This window comes from Balaenoptera borealis (genome assembly GCF_965194805.1).
Source record: "Balaenoptera borealis genome assembly, chromosome: 20".
Classification (NCBI taxonomy): Eukaryota; Metazoa; Chordata; class Mammalia; order Artiodactyla; family Balaenopteridae; genus Balaenoptera; species Balaenoptera borealis.
In genome coordinates, this window is record NC_138879.1 from 7,571,155 (window position 1) to 7,590,422 (window position 19,268).

The 19,268-nt window shown below is 46.1% G+C and overlaps 2 protein-coding genes across 5 annotated transcripts in view; one reads left to right on the plus strand and one right to left on the minus strand.

Moving 5' to 3' along the window:
- Window positions 1-7,842, minus strand: part of RECQL5 (RecQ like helicase 5) — a 37,538-nt gene extending 29,696 nt beyond the window's left edge. For 2 of the 3 annotated variants that reach the window (XM_082370975.1, XM_082370974.1), the window contains exons 1-6: window positions 7,017-7,842; window positions 6,058-6,179; window positions 4,178-4,696; window positions 3,499-3,601; window positions 2,846-2,957; window positions 1,503-1,665 (exon numbers count right to left, since the gene is read on the minus strand). In XM_082370975.1, coding sequence (XP_082227101.1) covers window positions 1,503-1,665; window positions 2,846-2,957; window positions 3,499-3,601; window positions 4,178-4,696; window positions 6,058-6,179; window positions 7,017-7,143 — 1,146 coding nt within the window. In that variant the 5' untranslated portion in view covers window positions 7,144-7,842. The remainder of the gene's footprint in view (window positions 1-1,502; window positions 1,666-2,845; window positions 2,958-3,498; window positions 3,602-4,177; window positions 4,697-6,057; window positions 6,180-7,016) is intronic. The other variant, XM_082370973.1, reaches the window with a different exon arrangement.
- A 111-nt stretch (window positions 7,843-7,953) lies between these two features.
- The window catches only part of SAP30BP (SAP30 binding protein), a 46,998-nt gene continuing 35,683 nt past the window's right edge, over window positions 7,954-19,268 (plus strand). For both annotated transcript variants that reach the window (XM_082370977.1, XM_082370978.1), the window contains exons 1-3: window positions 7,954-8,112; window positions 9,555-9,664; window positions 12,132-12,179. In XM_082370977.1, the coding sequence (XP_082227103.1) occupies window positions 8,007-8,112; window positions 9,555-9,664; window positions 12,132-12,179 (264 nt within the window). In that variant the 5' untranslated portion in view covers window positions 7,954-8,006. The remainder of the gene's footprint in view (window positions 8,113-9,554; window positions 9,665-12,131; window positions 12,180-19,268) is intronic.

The window sequence follows — 19,268 nt, forward strand, 5'->3', positions numbered from 1 at the left end:
TTAATCCATGTTGATTCATGCAGAGTTACTGCTTCATTTTTAACTGCTCTGGACCATTCCACTGTGTGACTAGCCCACTGTTTACTTACCCCACACCCCACAGAGGAAGAGTTTGATTTCCCCACTGTGTTGCTGCAGCCAACATCGCTGTATACCCTCATACAGTCCATCATGTGCACTGACACCCTGTCTACCTACATGTGGAACTGCTGAGTCGCGGTGCGCCAGTCCCCTCCACGTACACGTGTCACCTCGTCTCTCTTCAAAGCAGCCGTTCTAGCTTATAATCCTGACCATGTCATGAGCTGCCCTCTCCCCATATCCTTGCCAACAGTGACTATAAAGATGTTTTACACTTTGGCCAGTCTGATGGGTAGAAAATGATAGCTTGTCATCTGATTTGCATTTCTCTGATTCCTAAGTGAGGCTGAGCATCTCTTTGTATGTTTTTTTTTTTTTCCTCTTTGTATGTTTATTAGATATTCTGGCTTCCTCTTCTGTGAAATCCATCCTTTTTGCTATGTAGCTGTTTGCCTTTTACTGTTTTACCTGCAGGAGTTCTATACAGCCAGCCAATGATGTCTATCACGATGAAATCCCCAAATGGCTCATTTTTTCACTTTGTTTATGGTGTCTGTCACTATAAAGAAATTTTTAGCTCGAATTTAGTCAAACAGATCAAGTCTTCTTTGATGGTTTCTGCTTTTAAAAATCTTGACATAGGGACTTCCCTGGTGGTCCACTGGGTAAAACTCTGTGCTTCCAATGCAGGGGGCCCAGGTTCGATCCCTGGTCAAGGAACTAGATCCCGCACGCATGCCGCAACTAAGAGCTCACATGCCGCAATGAAGATTCCACATGCTGCAACTAAGACAGGTGCAGCCAAAATAAATAAATAAATATTAAAAAAAAAAAACTTGACATACTCTTCCCTTCCTCAAGGCCATGAAATATTTTCTCCCCAGTTTTACAGTTTTTTGAGGTCTTTAATCCACCTGTAATTCATATGTATATGGCATGGGAGGTAGTGTTCTAATTTTATCTTTTTCTAGCATCAATTATTCAATAGTTCATCCTTTTCCTGTTGATTTCTAATGCCACCTATCATACACCAAGTTCCCTTATATTCCTGAGTCTGTGTCTAGGTTCTCTACAAGGAATATGCAACCAGTTTAAAAAAAAAAAAAAAAAAAAAAAGGCTAAAATCAAAGAACTTATAACAATATGGGAAAATGCTTATGTAACAATGCTAATTTAAAACAAGGCAGGATTGATCTTGACTATGTAAAGTAACACACACACAACAGACTGTACGAAGATCAATCAAGTATAAAGAAAAAAGTCTAACCTAGTTATAAGCTATCCACCTACAGCCCATTCCCTGCCTTGCTGTACCTTCTAGCCTCAGGAGCACCCCTCCAGATTACAGAAGCTCCATCTGGGTTCGGAAATGGGAGAGCGGTGGGTTCGGACAAGAAGGGCTCCTACTGCCCAGGACTTACCTGGAGTTTTGCTACTTCCTTCCTAATCAGGAAGCTGACTTGGTCCCGGTCATTCCTAGAGTAATACAGACGGCACCAGGAAGGCTTTCTGTCTCTGCCCGCCCGGCCAGACTCCTGGTAGTACCCAGCCATAGACTTGGCAATATTCCAGTGGGCAACAAACCTGTAGGATCCAAGGGACAAGCAGCATGAGATGTGGCAGAAAAGCTGAGGGGAGAAGTGACTCCAAGTCAGCAGAGCAGGGGTCTCCACAGGGACCAGGAGTGGGAGGCTGGCAGGCAGAGAGGCAGAGACAGGCCCCCAGAGTAAGCATGGCTAGGACCCTGCAGTCCTTCAGCAGGCCTTCCCGCCATGGAGCAGCCCATGGAAAAAATAGCGGACTTAAAGAAACAAGATTAGGACACTTATGAGCTGGGTAAGTCCTTTATAACATCTTTGAAGAGCGAAAAGGATAATACTTATGAAGTACCTACTATGAGCCAGTGTATATATTTGCCTTGTTAAATCATTACAGTCACCATCATGTGAGGTAGCCTCATTTTATAGACAATGAACTTGGGATTCAGAGAGGTAAATTTGTACAAGGGGACGGCAGAGCTAGGACTTGAGCCTAGGGGTGTCTGACTCCAAAGCTGATCCGTAATAAGACACAGCTGACCCAGAGTTCAAACCCTGATTCCAAAGTCCACGTTGTCTCAAGTATAGTTCACGGTCTAATTCCTACCCTGACCAACTCAGGGTCACTATGAGGCTTAACAAGACCACGTATGCAAAAGTGCTCTGTAAATCACACAAGGCATTACTGTTGGTGTTAATCAGAGCAAAGGGCTTCAGGCTGCAGCCCAAAATGTCTCTGGAGGGTCAAGCATGGCTGGAGGTAAAAGACTTCCCAACAGTGGCCAGTGTGGGGCTAGGAGGCTGGGATGTACCCATCTCTTCTGGACTGTCCAGTAAACAGTAACAAGGAGTGACGGTAACGAGATCTTTGCCTTCAGTTTTGCACAGGGAGCAGTTTTAAGATAGTTCATTCCACCCCCTCACAGGCTCCAGATGCTAAGGTGTGAGTGAGCGGGGCTGTGTTAAAGGGTGAGCCTGATGGTCTGCATGCTGCCCCCTCTTCTGGGGGATGGAAGAACCGTGCTGTGCCACCACCAGGGAGCAGAGGAACTGTGCACAGAACCTGTCAGCGTTTGGACTATGTACCAGGGACTCTATCCTGGGGCCTCCTTCCGCTCTGGCCCTAGAAGGACACAGAGGGCTGGCTCCGCAGACAGAGCACCAGGTGGCCCACCCCACCGGAGCCAGGCCCCAACTGGCAAAGCAAGACAAGAGCCAGGGCTCACCTGACATTGGCTTTGTCCACTCCCATCCCAAAACTAATGGTTGCAACAATTACAGGGACCTTCTCCTCCATCCACTCGTTCTGCACCAGCGTTCTTTCAGGAGCCTTCAGCCCTAGAAAAGAGGGGAAGGTGACGAAGGGAACTTGCATTTCCCTTGGGTTTCCCCTGAGGTCTACCTTGGGTCTGCCGCTGTGCTGGGCACAGTACACACACCCTGAATCCATCACTTACCAGCTGTATGACCTCAGGCCAGGCACTTAACCCACCAAGCCTGAGCCAATAAACATAGAGACCCAGGCCTGTGTGTGGCACAGAGCACTCCATAAATGTGACAGCCAGGATTCAAACCCAAGTCCATTGGCCTCCAGAGCCTGTGCTCTTTCCATGGCACCAATACCTGGGCTAAAAAAACTCATCACCTGCTGCTGGGTGGGCACAGGGTGACAACAAGAATTCAGGAGTCACAATTCTCCTTTTAGATCTCACTTGGGTCTAGACTCCTTTTCGTGAATTTAAGTGAATCCCTTTAGCTCTGCCTGGGTATCTGGAAAAAGATGATGGACCCCCTGATTATCCAGGATTCTTAAGGAACAAAAGACCGGCTAAGCGGCTTCTGAGAGTAAGGTGGGCCACGTGGCCCAGGTGCCCCTTACCTGCGTGGTACGCCTTGGCATTCACGCCCCTGTAACTGAGCTCTATGGCCAGCTGTTCACAGGCCTCCCTGGTCCTGCAGTAGACAATGCCGCAGCCGGACAACTGAAAGGGGAGACACGGGAAGAACAAAACAGCCCATCGCACTGCAGCCTGCTTTTTTTATTTGTTTATTTATTTATTGGCCGCATCACGCAGCTTGTGCAACCTTCGTTCCCTGACCAGGGACTGAACTCGCGCCCCAGCAGTGAAAGAGCCAGGTCCTAACCACTGGTCCGCCGGGGAAGTCCCTGCTTTAAAAGCAGCTCTGACTCTCTCTCGTCAGGCTCACGGTCTCCTCTGAGGCAGACCACCTAGCACAGCCCTGCTACTTTCTAACAAGGCGGGACCAAAGCAGCTCAAAACCCAACTTTTCTAACCCCGGCCTCCTCCCCACAAGCCTCGGATAGGTCTGCAAAGGCCCCCCACAGGAGGACTCCAGGACACGGGAAGCCCAGTAAGGGGGACAAGGCCAGGAAACCAAAGCGACAACTCTGTGCACGAGTTTTAAGAAGCTATGGACAGTCCTGGCTGAGGAAGCCAGAAAAGCAAAGATCTTGGAAATGAGAATCCTTCTCTATGCCCCACATAGCAGCCCGCCGCCCCCAATGTACCTCGGCCCCCCCACCTCAATGCCCTCACCCCTTTATCAGCCTTCTGTCCGAGAGCCTTAAGGCAGAAGTCCCTCAGGTTCCCGTAGGGATCAGGAAGCAGCTCCTTGAACTGCACATCATAGAAGAGGTTGGCCCGGAAGCAGGGAGTCTTGAAGGTAGCAACCGGCTGCTTCAGCTGCAGGGCGGCAAACACATCCTCTCGGACCTGCGGGGTGGCTGTGGCAGTGAGAGCCACACAGGGGGCGTGGGCCAGGCGGGGGCGCAGGGCTCCCAGACGCAAGTAGTCAGGACGGAAGTCGTGCCCCCACTGGGACACACAATGAGCTTCATCCACCACGAGGTAGGAGAGCAGGTGGCGGGACGCCAAGGAATTCAGGGCGGGCTGGAAGGAGGCAGAAGCCGCCATCTCTGGCGTGATGTACAGAAGCTTGGTCCAGGGCTTTTCCTGCTCCAGGTCGGAGAGCAGCTCCTTCTTCTGCTGTGCCGAGAGCTTCGAGTTCAGGGAACTCACTCGGACCTTCAGGGACAGCAAGTGGTCCACTTGGTCCTGAGGGCAGAAGGGGGAGAGGGGACTATAAGTGGCCCTCAGACCTCAGTGGTAAACGTCACTGTGACTCCCTGGGGTATTTCACAGCCATAAAGCATCCTTCTCCCACCCTCTAACGTGTCTTCTCTTTGCATAAAAAGAAGTACAGAAAGTGAAGTGGTTGATGTGTGGAGCCAGATAGACGTGGATTTAATCCCGGCTCAATTACCACATGCTCTTCAGCTGGTTCTTAACCTTAACCTTTCAATTTTCTCACTCTCATTCTTTCACTTTACTATGAAAAGAGTAAATCTACCTAATAGGATTGTTTTAAGAATTAAATGAAATTTTACACTTGGAAGGTACGTTAATGCCCCTAAACACTTAGCACAAGGCCTGAGACTAGTACACACTCACTAAGCACTGTTATTGTTGTTCTCTATCCCTCTCTCTCTCTCTCCTTTTCTTCATGGTGGATGGCTCTTAACCACACAGCCACACTTCCTCATTTCTGATTCTATCAGTCCATCTGCAGGCCTTAAATATAGTCAGAAGCACAGAACAGATGTTAACAACATCCCAATAAGCTTCTCATCTTTTTTTCTGTCTCATGGCTGTGCTCTCGCCAGAATAAAGCAGAATATACCAGGAATTCCCCTATATCGGTTTATACCTCTCTATCCACCTGCATCTTCTATAACGTCAAGAGTGCACGTGTGTACGTACGAGAGTGAGTGTGTATGTGCATAAACATACAGTTCCATATTCCTTCAGGCAAAAAGTTACAAAGGAGGGTGAGAGACCTTAGGCCATCAAAACACAGAAGACTCATTCATAACCCACCAGAGTGATATGCACTAGTGGAGAACCCCACATTTGGGCGATTCAGAAACCCAATACAGAGAGGGATATAGGCAAATCAAAGAAAAATAAGAGGCAAAAGACCAAAGAAAGGTGGACTTCCCTGGTGGTGCAGCGGTTAAAAATCCGCCTGCCAATGCAGGGGACAGAGGTTCGATCCCTGGTCGGGGAAGATCCCACATGCTGCGGAGCAACTAAGCCCATGCGCCACAACTAGTGAGCCCGTGTGCTAGAGGCCACAAGCCACAACTACCGAGCCCGTGTGCCGCAACTACTGAAGCCCATGCGCCTAGAGTCCAAGCACCACAACAAACAGTAGCCCCCACTCGCTGCAACTAGAGAAAGCCCACGTGCAGCAACGAAGACGCAACACAGCCAAAAATAAAATAATTAATAAATTAATTTTTAAAAAAAGACCAAAGAAAGGAGAAGTAAAATCTCCAGCTGTTAACCACCCCCCCACAAAAAAAAACCTTCCTCTAAACTTTCTGGGCTGCCATCTTCATACCCCTGAGCCTCACCTGAATCAAAGCAATGAGAGGTGAGATCACGATGGTGATGCCTTTGGCCAACAGAGCAGGGAGCTGATAGCAGAGGGATTTTCCTGCCCCTGTGGGCATGCACACAAAGACATCCTTGTCGCCTGCAAAAATACAAGAAGGCAACATCTCAATGCTTCCTGCCTTTTAATCTCTCCCCTTCATCCAGGCTGTTGAAAATTAAACAAGAATGTAGGAAAAACTCCTCACAGAGTGTCTGGCACGTGCAAGGGTCTCAGTATAACCTCAATTCTCTTCCCATCCTTTCTATGAAAAGGGGAGAGGTCCAGGGAGATTTGGCAATGCACACAAATCATTTCCAGTAGTGGCAATAACAACTACAAGGGTAAGAAGTCTGAGTCTGCTGGGATATGGATGATTGAACTGAACAGCCATGAAAGCTGAATACTTCTGGAGGAGTGGGCATATCTGTATAGCCATGGAAACAACATCACTTAGAGGGCTTTTGTTTATAAATGTTATAATGTAATTAACATGACATTGCTGCTCCCCTCTTGACAACCACCATTTGTCAACATATCTCAGTTTTATAATATTATTACTCCTTCCTTCCCTATTTGGGACCCAGACCACTCAATCTTCAATACAAGAATTACCTAGAAGGTGACTGGCTTAGGCTATTCCTGCCACACCCCCACCCCACCCCCACCCCGCTGCCTACACACAAAGGAGAATGGAAATTTATAAGCTGTTTTCAAAGACAACCTTAGCTCTGGCTATGAACCAGAACAGCTGGGTGGTTCTGCCAATAAAACTGCAAGTTTTGGGTGACAGATCTACAAGAGCTCCAAAGCCAAATATGGCCCAAGGCGGGGGGAGGAAGGAAGGAAGGGTCAGAAGGAAGGTGTTCTTCCTTCTGTAGTGGCAGCGCTATGGTATAGCCAGCACAAACATAAATGCAGCTAGTTTGGCAACATTACCTTTCACTACAGCCATGGTTGCCCTCTCCTGCAAAGGCGTCTTAAAAGAGTCAAACCCAAAGACCTTCTTCAACGTGCTCCGGACTCGACGCTCAGGGTCAAAAGGAGAGGAAGGGTTGGTACTCATCTTGACGACAGTGGCCACAGGTTAAGGCAAAGGTGATGATCATATGGTTGCAAAGAGAACCCTCTGTTCTGCTTTTCAAAGCCTACTTATTTTTTCTATAAGTTTGCTTTATTACACTCAAACTATATTATTTTCAAATAATATAGCTCCAGGTGAACAGCCTCAAGCAATACATTCCTGGGTAATTATCTCCATTTTTATGCTCGGTGAAAATAAAAACACCCAACTATCCCAGGCCACGGTATAGCGCAGAGCTAGAAATCAGATCACGGGAAAAAACACAAATGTCTTCAAAATAGTTTGGAGAAGATGGAATTTTTTTTCTAAGATCCACCCTCTGCTCTATAAGCACAGCCATGACGACCATTCTTCCCCCCGGGACCCCGACCTCTTCTCCCCCCCACGACCCCCACGCCAGAGGAGAGTTCTTCCCTTTTCCTCCTCTGAACCCTAGATCTGTTCTTTCCTCCTTTCCCCAGCCGAAGCCTCCCTCTCTTCACCCCCAAGATATCAGAGCCGGCCGTGGGCCCCAAGGAGCGAGGGGCTCTTGTCGGGCAGTTGCTGCCCGCTGGCTCGGGAACTACTCGCAGACCCCCATACGCCACAGGCAACTCTCAAAAGCCAAACTGCTGGGAATGCAATGTCAGGTAAAAGCCACACAAGCTTGGGTCCGTCGCGCAGTGATGACGTTATGCAAGCGTTGGCGCGAGGGGCGGAGCCAGGCGCGGAAACGGCCGTTTTGATTGGTTCTAGGTCTGAAACGGGCGCGGGGTCTCCTGGGATCCGGAAGTACTTGCCTCTCCGCCCGGAAGTCGGCTCTGTGGAGTCATAGGAGTGAGCCACGCCGGGGCTGTGGGAATAAGATGGCGGGGAAGAAGAATGTTCTGTCGTCTCTGGCAGTTTACGCGGAAGATTCAGAGCCCGAGTCTGACGGCGAGGCAGGAGTTGAAACGGCGGGCGGCGCAGCTGGTGAGGCCCAAGTAGGGAGCTGGAAGGGGAGAATCGGATGTCTGCTCGGAATGCTGCTGCCCTAGCAGGCGGGAGGGAAAGAGATGGTCATTGTGCCCCAAGTATCGGGCTCTGGAGCCCCGAAGGGCGTTCAGGGTCCTGGGATAGACCGAGCGTTAGATGCTCTGTAGCAAGAATGGACCGTCTCCTTCTTTTGTTTCGATTATTTTTCCGAAACTTACTGAAAGTCTTCTCCCTGCTGGGCATCGTGCTGGGCAGAAGGATGGACGAAGGGTGGAGAGGGTCCAAGGCTACTGAACCACCACCTGTTTTCTCCGGCCTTGTTGTTTGGTGGGGGAGAGCGAAACTTTTAATAATATGCTTTAGCCATATCTTGGAGCTTTTAAAAATACATACATCCTGTCTCCACTGCGAGGGAGTCTAATTCAGTAGATCTGGGGAAGGACCTGGGCATTTGTGAGCTTTCCAAGGCTTCTTGGTGATTCCATTACTTTGTGAGTTGTTAAAGCCCATCAGTGATTTTGTTGCTCTACTCTGGTTAAGAATCACAATGTTAAGAAATGGGAACAGATCTATATGGGGACATAGAGAGGCAGCAAGTTACCCAACGTATCTGGGCCTTGGTTTCCTCATTTGGAAAGTGATGGGGGTCGGGGGGCCTTGGACTGGGTTAACTCCTCTCAGTTTTGTGTGGTCTCTGCCTGTCAGGAAGTTCTCTGGTGGTTTCCCAGTAATTTGTTTTGTTTTTGGGCTTTGTTGTTGTTTTTGTTTTAAATGTAGGAAAAGATTTTGTTTCTCAAGTAGGTATGATTGGGAACCTCTCAAGGTGCCCCCATTTAAGGTCCTGTTCCTAGGGGAGGACACACAAAAATGAGGATGACAGAGTTCTTGTCTTGATGAGAAGACAAGTTCATTGGTGCCTATGATACAAGGTAGACATATGCAGATCAAAAGAGATGGGTGTGGTTTTTTTTGAATTTTTGAATTTTATTTTATTTTTTATACAGCAGGTTCTTATTAGTTATCTGTTTCATACATATTAGTGTATATATGTCAATCCCAATCTCCCAAGTCATCCCACCACCACCACCACCCCCGCCACTTTCCCCCCTTGGTGTCCATACGTTTGTTCAAAAGAGATGTTTAAACAACATGGTATAATAGTTCAGAGAAGGGAAGGCTTCTGTTGGCATAATAGGTGGATTGGAAGCATTAGAAACGGAATTTAATATTACTTGGTTTTCTTCCCTGTTCTTTTAATGAATTCATACACTAAATTCTGTGATCTTCCCAAAAGCAGAATCTGGGCCTAAGGTCACTTACATGAGATTTAGGTTTCCTTTTCTCTTCAGAGATAGTCCTGGCAACTCAGATCACTCAGGTGTTTTTTTTTTTGCATTCTTTTCCCCATTCATTCATTTTATTTTTCTCTTCTGTTTAAGAGGAGAAAGGCGGATTGGTGTCTGAAGCCTATGGAGAGGATGATTTTTCTCGCCTCGGGGGTGATGAAGATGGCTATGAAGAAGAGGAGGATGAGAACAGCAAACAGTCGGTAAGTAAGTCTGTTCCCAAATCCAGAGCTGCTCAAAGCGCCATTTGTCAGAAACTTTCTGACCTGTACCAACAGTGTTCCATTTCATGCCTAATTTCATCCCCCCCCCCTTTTATTTTCTTTAGTATCAGTTGAGGAAACTGGGTTGGATATCACTAGTTCTATTTGAAAATCAAATTCGTTTTCACCTGAACCATTTTGTATTAACCTTTGAATTGAAATTTGGGGGAAAAGATAGTGGACAATTTTATTTAACACAAATATCAATGGGTGTTTTATATTGGTTTTCCCTGTTTAGATAATTTATTCCATTTGTAACAGTGCATTCATCCTAATTGGTGTATCATTTATATCTGCACTCAATTCTGTGTTATTTGTAATCTTGGTTGGGGTTCATTCAAATTTTTCAGTTTATTAGAAAGACTAAGAAGGACAGTTATTTGTGGTTTGATCCTTATTAACTCCTTTCTTGACTTTTTACTTGGCACTTTTTATCAAAGTGTTCTTGATCACAAATCTTGCCTGATGTTTAGTATGTGCTGACTATCAAAGGAAAGAGAACTTGCATCTTAATTAATCAGAAAGACTTTAGGTACACTGTCACCTGAGAATCATGGGCCAGAATTTTAAAGTTTGGAGAAAAACAAGGATTCAGGCTGGTGCTTAATACAAGGACATACAAAGTTGAATCTCTATATAAAATCTGGTTATTTAGCAACAGCTCTAATTAAAACGCTCAGTGTTCTATATTATTTGTTTGAAATTTTTGTTACTCGTTGATACTTAAATGTTAACATTAAAATGCTTCACAGGGAATTGCCTGGTGGTCCAGTGGTTAGGATTCTGTGCTCTCACTGCGAGGGCCCAGGTTCAATCCCTGGTTGGGGAACTAAGATCCCACAAGCCGCGAGGCGCGACCAAAAAAAGGGGGGGGGGCGGGGATAAAATGCTTTACAAATTAAACAAAAACGCGTTTTGTATTTTCTGTTGTTTTGGAAGACCTTTTTATCCCCTTAGGCCTCTCCTCCCCCATGATTGCTGATAATTCAGAATTGACTAAAATTGTTTAGAAAAGCTTTGTAAGTTATTTCGTTTTTCTGCTTTTCTTAAGTGCATACATAGTGGCTTAACATCCGTAACTATTTTCTTCAGCAAATTTGCACGACGTGTGTTTTTGAAGTGTTATTCTATATTTGCTTTGCATAGAATTTTTACCAGATTTAAGCTTTATTTCAAATTTTAGTAAAATCCTCGCATCCAATCCCAATATAGACATTCTAAAATGTGATTGTATTTGGCTGAGCTACATCTCTGATTATTTGGCCTGATGGGTTTCATTTGGAGGAGATTTTGGAGATTGCGTTTAAAACCTGTGGCTCACTGATGCCTTGCAGGACAATTAAATCTCAAAGCCATCAGTGTAGTTCAAGTCTCTCAGGTGGTGTTTATATTAACATCTGGCGGGCTTTTTAATTTGGGGGTTAAAGTGATTGAAAAAAGCAGTTTCAAATGAAACAGTTTTCTGTTGGATGTTAAATCATGGCTCCCGCGTATTGGGGTGTGCTGGGTAGTGGAACGGATATGGATTATAGCTACCTAACAGGGTAGCTGATCTTTGACCTTCATTAGCATTTAGTGGAATGGTGGGCTAGCTCGGGTGAGGTCAGGGCACACTTTGGAAAATGCCTTGCCCGCGTGGTGCTTTGTGTCTGGCAGGCCCTTTGGGTAGGGAACAAGGCTGGATGGAACGGGTCACTGGCAATTCTGTGAGCACTTGCATGGAGGCAGGGCCCACTCAGCTGGGGCCCAGGACAGGCTGGGCATTGCCCTTCAGTCCTGCCTTTCCCAGCTCACTCGCCCTGGTCGTTTGATGCCTACCTTCCTACTGTTCATGTTGGTGCAGGTGTTGCTGGTTGAAGCGCTGGGGTATAGTATGTGGGGGTCATGGCACTCCGGGGGCGAACAATGTTACGGGAGCTCTGAGTCTGATGTATTTGTGTACATGAAAGGCAAAGAAGGAAAAAAAGACTCATACTGGTTTGAAATCACCGATACTTCAATACTTCATTGGAAACGTCATTCCTGTTTTATCCTGTGGCGCCTGATCTTATTCTTTTCTCAAGCATATTGCCACCTTTCTCCATTTTTGTGTTTGTGGTTTTTAATCTCAGGCATTTTCATTAATATAGGCTATGGCACTGCTGGCATAACAACTTTGAGCTGCCGATGTTGTCCCATTAATATAGGCTATGGCACTGCTGGCATAACAACTTTGAGCTGCCGATGTTGTCCCCCCCGAACATCTCTTTTTCCCCTTCTCTTTCTCTAGAGCCTGGGTCATATGGTAGGGGAGGGGTTCTTGGTGGGACAACCCATGCTGGGTAGATTTGCTCCAAACCCTGTTATGCATGTGAGAACCTCAGGCCCAGTCCTTTAAGCTTAATCCTCTAAATTCTTTGTCTTGTAGGAAGATGACGATTCAGAGACTGAAAAACCTGAGGCTGATGACCCAAAGGTATTTGGTATTGGCTGTGGTGGGGTGGCTGGATACGAACAAGGCATTTTTAACAATATGGCTCAGTTCATGTGTCTGGTCAAGATCTGTCTCACTAACATACTATGTAACCATGTGTAAGTTGGGGGAGAGAAGCCTGGAGACTACCCTGGACTGTCCTGAGGCAGCTCGATTTCCAGCCTCGCAGCCAAGGTGAGAGGCTTGGCTGAGTGCAGCAACCCACCTCTGCTCCGAATCCAGGTGGGCTCTGGGGGGTCACTGCCCCTGCAGGTGGGTTAGGTGTGGGAATGTTTTTAGAATCAGAAAGCCATAATGGCTGCCTCATGTACCATGGGCTCTCTTTAGTCGTCTAGACATGAAGAAGGGCCATAGAGAGCCAGACAAAATGAGACCTCTCCCAGCTATGGGAGATGCTGAGCCTAATAAGCCTTGTTTTTCCAGGCTTGTGCCCTTCCACTCTCGGGTAAACCACACAGAATGGTTTGTTTTGAAACAACATAGTCATTTCTTCTTCTATTTCCATCCCAGTAGCAGCTGAGAGTAATTTGCATATCCTTGACCCCATCATGATGAAGGTTAAGGCACACACACACACACACACCCACCCCACCACCACCACCACCACCCCGCCCCCCCAGTGTTGGGTACTGTGTGCTGGGCATTAATACAAATATGCCTGTTGAGGAAGCTTTCTTTGGGGGACAAACTTTTTTTTTTTTTTTCAAAGAAAAAGAGTAATTCCAACACTCTGGGCATGGGGAATAGGGATCAAGTTTTGTGTCTAAAAACTGCTTTAAAACCAGCTGAGGCCTTTAAGGTGTCCTAGTGGAATTTAGGAAAACTATCCCCAATTATAAGGTAAAGCAGGGGTATATCCAAAAATATAGCATGAACTGTTCCAAATTTGAGCTGATTTTGTGATTGGCTAGAACTGTGCACAACCATTGAAATAAAGCCACAAAGAGCTGCGGATGATGCAGATACAAAATTTTACCAAGAAAGAACGTTTAGGCACCAGCATGCAGGAGGAAAAACAAATGTTGTCCTACAAACCACAAGCGCCAGCTCCTTTCTGTGCCTAGTGAGGAATGCAGGCTTCAGAACCTGGCCAAGCATTACTAGCAGGAGGGTAGACCCGTGGCCTGCATCAAGGACTGTCAAGCTCTGCTTGGGCTCACAGAAAGGAAATGGTCAGTAGTGTTAGTGTCCATCTTCTGTCTTAGTATTTGGGGTATTTGGGCCTTGGAGCCTGTGCATAAAATAAGCCTTGGGGGTCGCCAAGTGTCAGGGCTTCAGTTGTGGACAGAAAGGAGGATTTGTGGGACCTGGAGCCTTTATGTGTACAGCTGCCAGCCTTCGCCTGAAGCTGAAGCCTCCTGGGGAAGTTGGCTGGAGAGCAGGGTGCATGCCCTTAACTGTCACCCCTTCTGGAATACAGCAAATCCCCTGGGAATGACATGCCTGCATGAGAGAGGAAGAACAGCCAAAAAAGAGAGGAGGTAGGATGGGAAGTTGGTTAATGTCTTTTTGTGTTCAGCCTCCCCTTTCTTGGTCCCACCTGGAGGTTGACTGATGTGCGTTACTGTATTTCATTCAGTCGTTTGAATTTCCAATCTGTGAAATGAAAAGTCCTCAAGGAACAATTTCTGTTCCTGTTAGGGAGCCCTCAGAAATGAGAACACAAAATCCAGCCCTCACAGTAACTTGATGTAGTTCTTTTGGAGGGTGAGCATAGAGGGGGTCAGACGGAGTTCTCCAGCTCAGACGTCCTGTGGTCCCCAGTAGCTAGCAGAGGCCCACCAGGGGGACAGAAAGACCAAGTGCTCGTGGCATCTCCAAGGACTAGAAACGGTGTCCCCAGCATGAGTTTTGTATGTTTCCCATGCTTCGTCCTGGCCCTGACTTCCTCTCCTGCCTGAGCTGGTATCACACTGTCTTCGGGTTTCAGCCTCTGCCTCAAACCCCTCTCAACCCTCCCTCTATTCTGGAACTCTTCTGGCACATTTAAGTTTTATTTCAGTTGATATTTAACAATACTTTTGTATTCTAAACCCTTAATTTTGCATATTTCTGCCTTAAGTATGTGAAGTTTCTAACAATACGATATGTCACTGGAGGTGTCATTTATTTTGTTAGCAAATGAATTGATGTCATAACTCTCTTTTCACTAGATGGCACTCCTTCCTACTTAGACTTTTTAAGATCTGCTTTTAATTTTTTACTATAGCAGGTCTCAAAACATTTTCATTTCTTTACACAATTAAAAACTAGGATCCTAAAAAGCTTTTGTTCATTTTGGTTTTATCTCTTGATGTTTTAAATATTTGTTTATTTAAAAATAACAAACCTATTACATATTCACATAAATAACGTTTTTATGAGAAATTATCATTTCCAAAACAAAAAAAAGTCTGAACAAAAAATGGCATTGTTTTACCATTTTACAAGTCTCCTTAATGTCTGATGTCTACTTGAATAGGCAGCTAGGTTCTCATAACTGCTTCTGTGTTCAGTCTATTGCAACATGTTATTTTGGTTGAAGAATTCGAAAAAACTCTTGCTTCATACAGACAGGTCGTTGGAAAGAGAAGAGTATTTTGATAGCCCTTTAAGTACTTGTGGATGTTTGATGCTTCATCATAACTCAACAGGTGGTAGTTTCCTAAAGGTTAGTTGCAACGAGAATGTGAATCAATGAACTTTTTGGACTCTGCTTCACTTAAATCCACAGGTCTCTCACACTTTAAGTGGCTCTTTTGCCCATACATGATATTACATCATCAGACACTAGTGACTCGGACAATGTTGGTTCACCGAGTTATGCAGGTTTCCTAAATGTTGACACATTTTGTTCTGTAGTATCCAAAAAAAATCTTATTTGTTAGTGACATTTCTGATCTCATCAGACAAGCCATTAAGTATCAGAAAGCTGTCATGCTCACAGTGGGAAGTATGTATTTTCCCAGATTCTAATTTTTGCTTGAGGACTTGAATTTTATTGTTGCCAGTAAATACCATGAGAGTTTTCCCTGAAATGACGGGCTTTGTTGTTAAGAAAATGCCTGCCAGCTACGTAAGTCTGAATAACCATAGTTTGTCAGTTATTCTTTCAAGTAAACGTGATATTCCATGAAGAAAGCAGCTAGTTCAGCTTGTAACTCAGTCACACAAAATGCTAAAATGTACTCAGTGATCAAGATGAATCATTTTTACTGCTTCGTCAAGGATATTCTTAAGTGAAATTTGCTTTTTTTTTTTTAAACCGAGAATATGACTACTGCTAAATTTGGTGCCACTGCCTTGATTTATTCTAAAGGGCCAAGAAGTTTACCCATTGTTGCCCCTGTAAATGTAACACAGTGAAAGGACAAGTAATGTCTTGGTATTACACAAATAGTTTTGACCTTGCAGACCCCCAGGGGTCCACAGATCAACTTCAAGAACTACTGTTCTTCAAAAACAAAAATCTTGGGTTGGAAATATTAATTAACTATTTGATAGCTGCTTTCATTGCCCTGTACCTGTCCATTGAGCTGTTAGCCTTATGGGGTCTTGAGTCGTATTGGAGGCAGTAGAGCATCCGGAGTACGATGAGACCGCATATCAAATCTGCCTCATTTGTTTTGTGAGGATTCACTGAGTAAATGTAGCAAATACTTAGATTACTGGTGTCTGGCCCGTCTGCATTCAGTAGCGTTAGTTGCGACGACTAGTGCCCCCTCAACACGCTTCCCAGGCTGGTCATACATGTCACTGGGCCTGTTTTGGGATATTGGATTCTGCATTTTAAACCGGACTGTGCTCCAAGGAGAGCAGCGGTGAGGAGACTTAAAGCCACGTCACGTGGGGAAAAGTTAAGGAGCTGGAAGAGGGAAGACTGGGGAAGAGCCGGCAGTTCTTTCTGCTGTTTGAAGGTCTGGTGAGGGAAGGGCGGTGGCAGCCCCATGCGGAACTCAAAGCAACGAGGAGATGTTTGCCTTCGCATAACGAAGAGCTGCCCTTCGTCTCTGGCCAGAAGTGAGTCGAGGTGCCACAGGAGGTGGTGAACTCTCTGTTTCTGGCCTTTTCAGGAACGAATGTCCTAAAAGAAATGTGAGGGTGGGGTCGGACTAGAACCCCCAAGGTGTTTCTTGGGAAAGGACTTGGCATTGTGGATAAGCAGAGTTGAGTATTCTCCAACTGTATCATCTGTTGACTTTAGGAAGTACACATGTAGAGTACAAAGACTGGAAATTGCCCTTATTTTTATCACTCTGATGTTTGGGGTTACCTATGAGTGCAAAGTCCCATATTTGGGAATTTGAGGAAAAGATGAGAACTCCAGACCCCACCCCCCCGGTAGGGAGCCTTTGGCCCTGATCCATCAGCCCGGGGTGGCAGGGATCGGGCCCTGGGGTTGCTGAGTTTGCCCTAAACTAAAGAAAAGGAGCTGGAGGAGGTGGCAGAGTGTCCCACGGAAACAATGCTTCAGCATTTCTGTTCCATCATATCTTGTTCTCGAACTTCAGTTTTCTGGTCTCATCTCTTCAGTAAGCAGCCCGACTTGGATGTTGCAGTTACTCAGCAGAAGGTGGCACTGCTGCCCTAGAAAAAGTCAGACTAGGAGTGGCGGTCATCTGTCCAGCTCCTTACCACAGGGACAGGGGCCCAAAGGCTCAAGTGTTTCCTCCATCTGTTTGCCCTTGGCCTGTGAGCTTCCGTTTTCACCACTCTCCTTTGTCCTTGTTTTACCTCAGTTGCCCTGGAACTTTTCCCCTTGTTTATTTTTTTCCCCACTCCCACGGTTCCCGTGGATAAAGGTATTTCCACTCACTCCCTGTCCCTGACACATTCTTCCTTTGCAAACAAACACGGGCACTGATGAGCTGGCACGGGCAAGCTGGAGCAGCCCATTGCCAAGCTAACTGGGAGGCGCGGCTTCCCGGTGCGGGGCGGGATGGCTGGCCCCCTGAGGCGCTGTGGTCCAGGCTTTGACCCAGGGAAAGAATCCTCTCGGCCCAAGGAGCAAACATCTGTCAAAATAAAATAGTGTCTCTGGGTCAAAGAGGTGACATCGGGGGTGGGGGGGAATTGTGCCAGCATTTTTTAAAAGGCGTGTACAACCCCAGCTCAAGGAAAACATTTAAAAAATCCTTCGACCCCAAAAGTAGTGCAGATATGTGGAGTTCACAACTCAGAGCCGGTCTAGTGGGTTTGGAGTCAGAAGACCTGGGTTGAGCGCTGGCTCGGCTGCCCTCCAGCTGTGGCCAACAGGCACATAACTTAAACTGTGCTCAGCTCGGCTGAAGTCAGGGCTGTGATACCCACTGTTCCAGGGGATTGTGGCAGTGATAGGAGAGAACGTGTAGGAACAAGTTTTTCTCAGCCTAAGATGCAGCTGTGAGCAGTACTCAGCCTTCTCACCCAAACACAGTCTGATTCTACGCCCTCACCCTGGAGGTCAGAAGTTGCCACAGTTTCTCAGTTCACGGCACCCTTGGTATCACAGGAGTCTTTCACAGAACTCCTAGGCCGAAAGAAATAACCTGACGGTTCTGTTTATTAAGTAATTTTCTCCCTGCAGTCAGCACCCGTGTCCTCACAATTTAGTAGCCACTTGAAAAAAATAATACATAAATTAGTGTGGTATCTGACAGATGTCAAGTAATGCTGTTTCCCTTGAAATTTTTAAATATCATGGGCACCTTTGGGGGGGACCTGGGGGGCCTTGATGGACAGCTTGGGAACTGCGCTGGTAGATGGTCTAAGAGTCCCAGAGCGGTGGGGCTCGGTGAAGTCCTCGCGCAGCCTCCCCTGGAGGCCTGGCTCAGCGCGTTGAAGGGGCCTCTGCCTTCGGTGTCTGCACATACACACCTGAATTCCTTCAAGGAGGTCAAGCGTCTTCATCGCTATGTGTTGTTAATTGACTCAGAGTTTAGATGAAGGATTTGCCTCGGGAGGAACTGACTCGGTAATTCCCAAACTTCCTCTCCTCTCGAGCCCTTCCCCACCCCACCCCACCCCCTCCCCGACCCAGCACTATTATTGATCTTTTAAAATGTCAGAATCAAAGATCTGGAGACGGAAAACAGCCCGAGGAGCTTGTTTCAACAACAGGAGTCTGTTGTTGACAACTGACTCTAGGAAGAACTTTCAGGAGCCTGCCAGCCGTTCTCTTACTGACCGCGTGAGGGGAGAGGCTGCCAGTTTCCGCAGGATCCGTGCAGAGCAAAATGTTTTCCTCTTTGGGCTTTGGGTGTGTTTGCTGTACCTCCAGGACTCTGGAATCGGAAAAGGAGATGCTAAGCTTTTCACAGACAAGCAGCATGGGTTCTAGTCATCCTGAAGGCTCCTTCAGAGGGCAGGTGGTGGGGTGCGGCAGAGGAACCAAGGCCCTTTCCAGCCAGTGGGGATGGGTCGTTGTGTGCCTTTGCTTGGCGAGCTTCTGGGGAACCCTCACTTGAGGAATGTTCTGTTGAGAATTATTTTTCAGGATGGGACAGCAAAGGTTATCTTGTAAGAGCTTAAACTTGGACTTTTTCTTAGAGGTCTTTGACATGGAAAGGGTCATATAGCACTTTTTCTAGTGGTTATCTTGTCAGGGTTTTGTTGTTTTTATATTGTGCATATTTTATTGTCAGACTATTAGAGAAGCAAGATTGAATATTTAAGAAAACAAAAAAAACCACCTAATTCCATGGGCCTGACAGTGCAGCCATTTTCATTCTTCCATCTGTGTAGGTTTGCCTGTGTAATAGCATATATATTTTGTATCCAGTTTTGTTCTCATTTGTATTACAAACATCTTCACTGTTGCTATAGTCTGGGTAATTATATAATAGCATGACACAAATGAAAAAATAACACTTGAGAATTAAGTGGTGGGTTATATCTCAATAAAACTGCTGTAAGAAAGATTTTTTTTTTGTAATTTTCTAAATACCTCCAAATGGGGACTGATGCAGAAACGATTGAGATTCACCAGCTTTTGTTCTAGTAGTAATACCAGTCAGGAGCAACACACTTCTTCACATCACTTCCCTTCGTTCTTCTCATATATTCAGCTAGCTAAAATAAAATCCAAAAATGGCACATTATAGTAGCAAAATG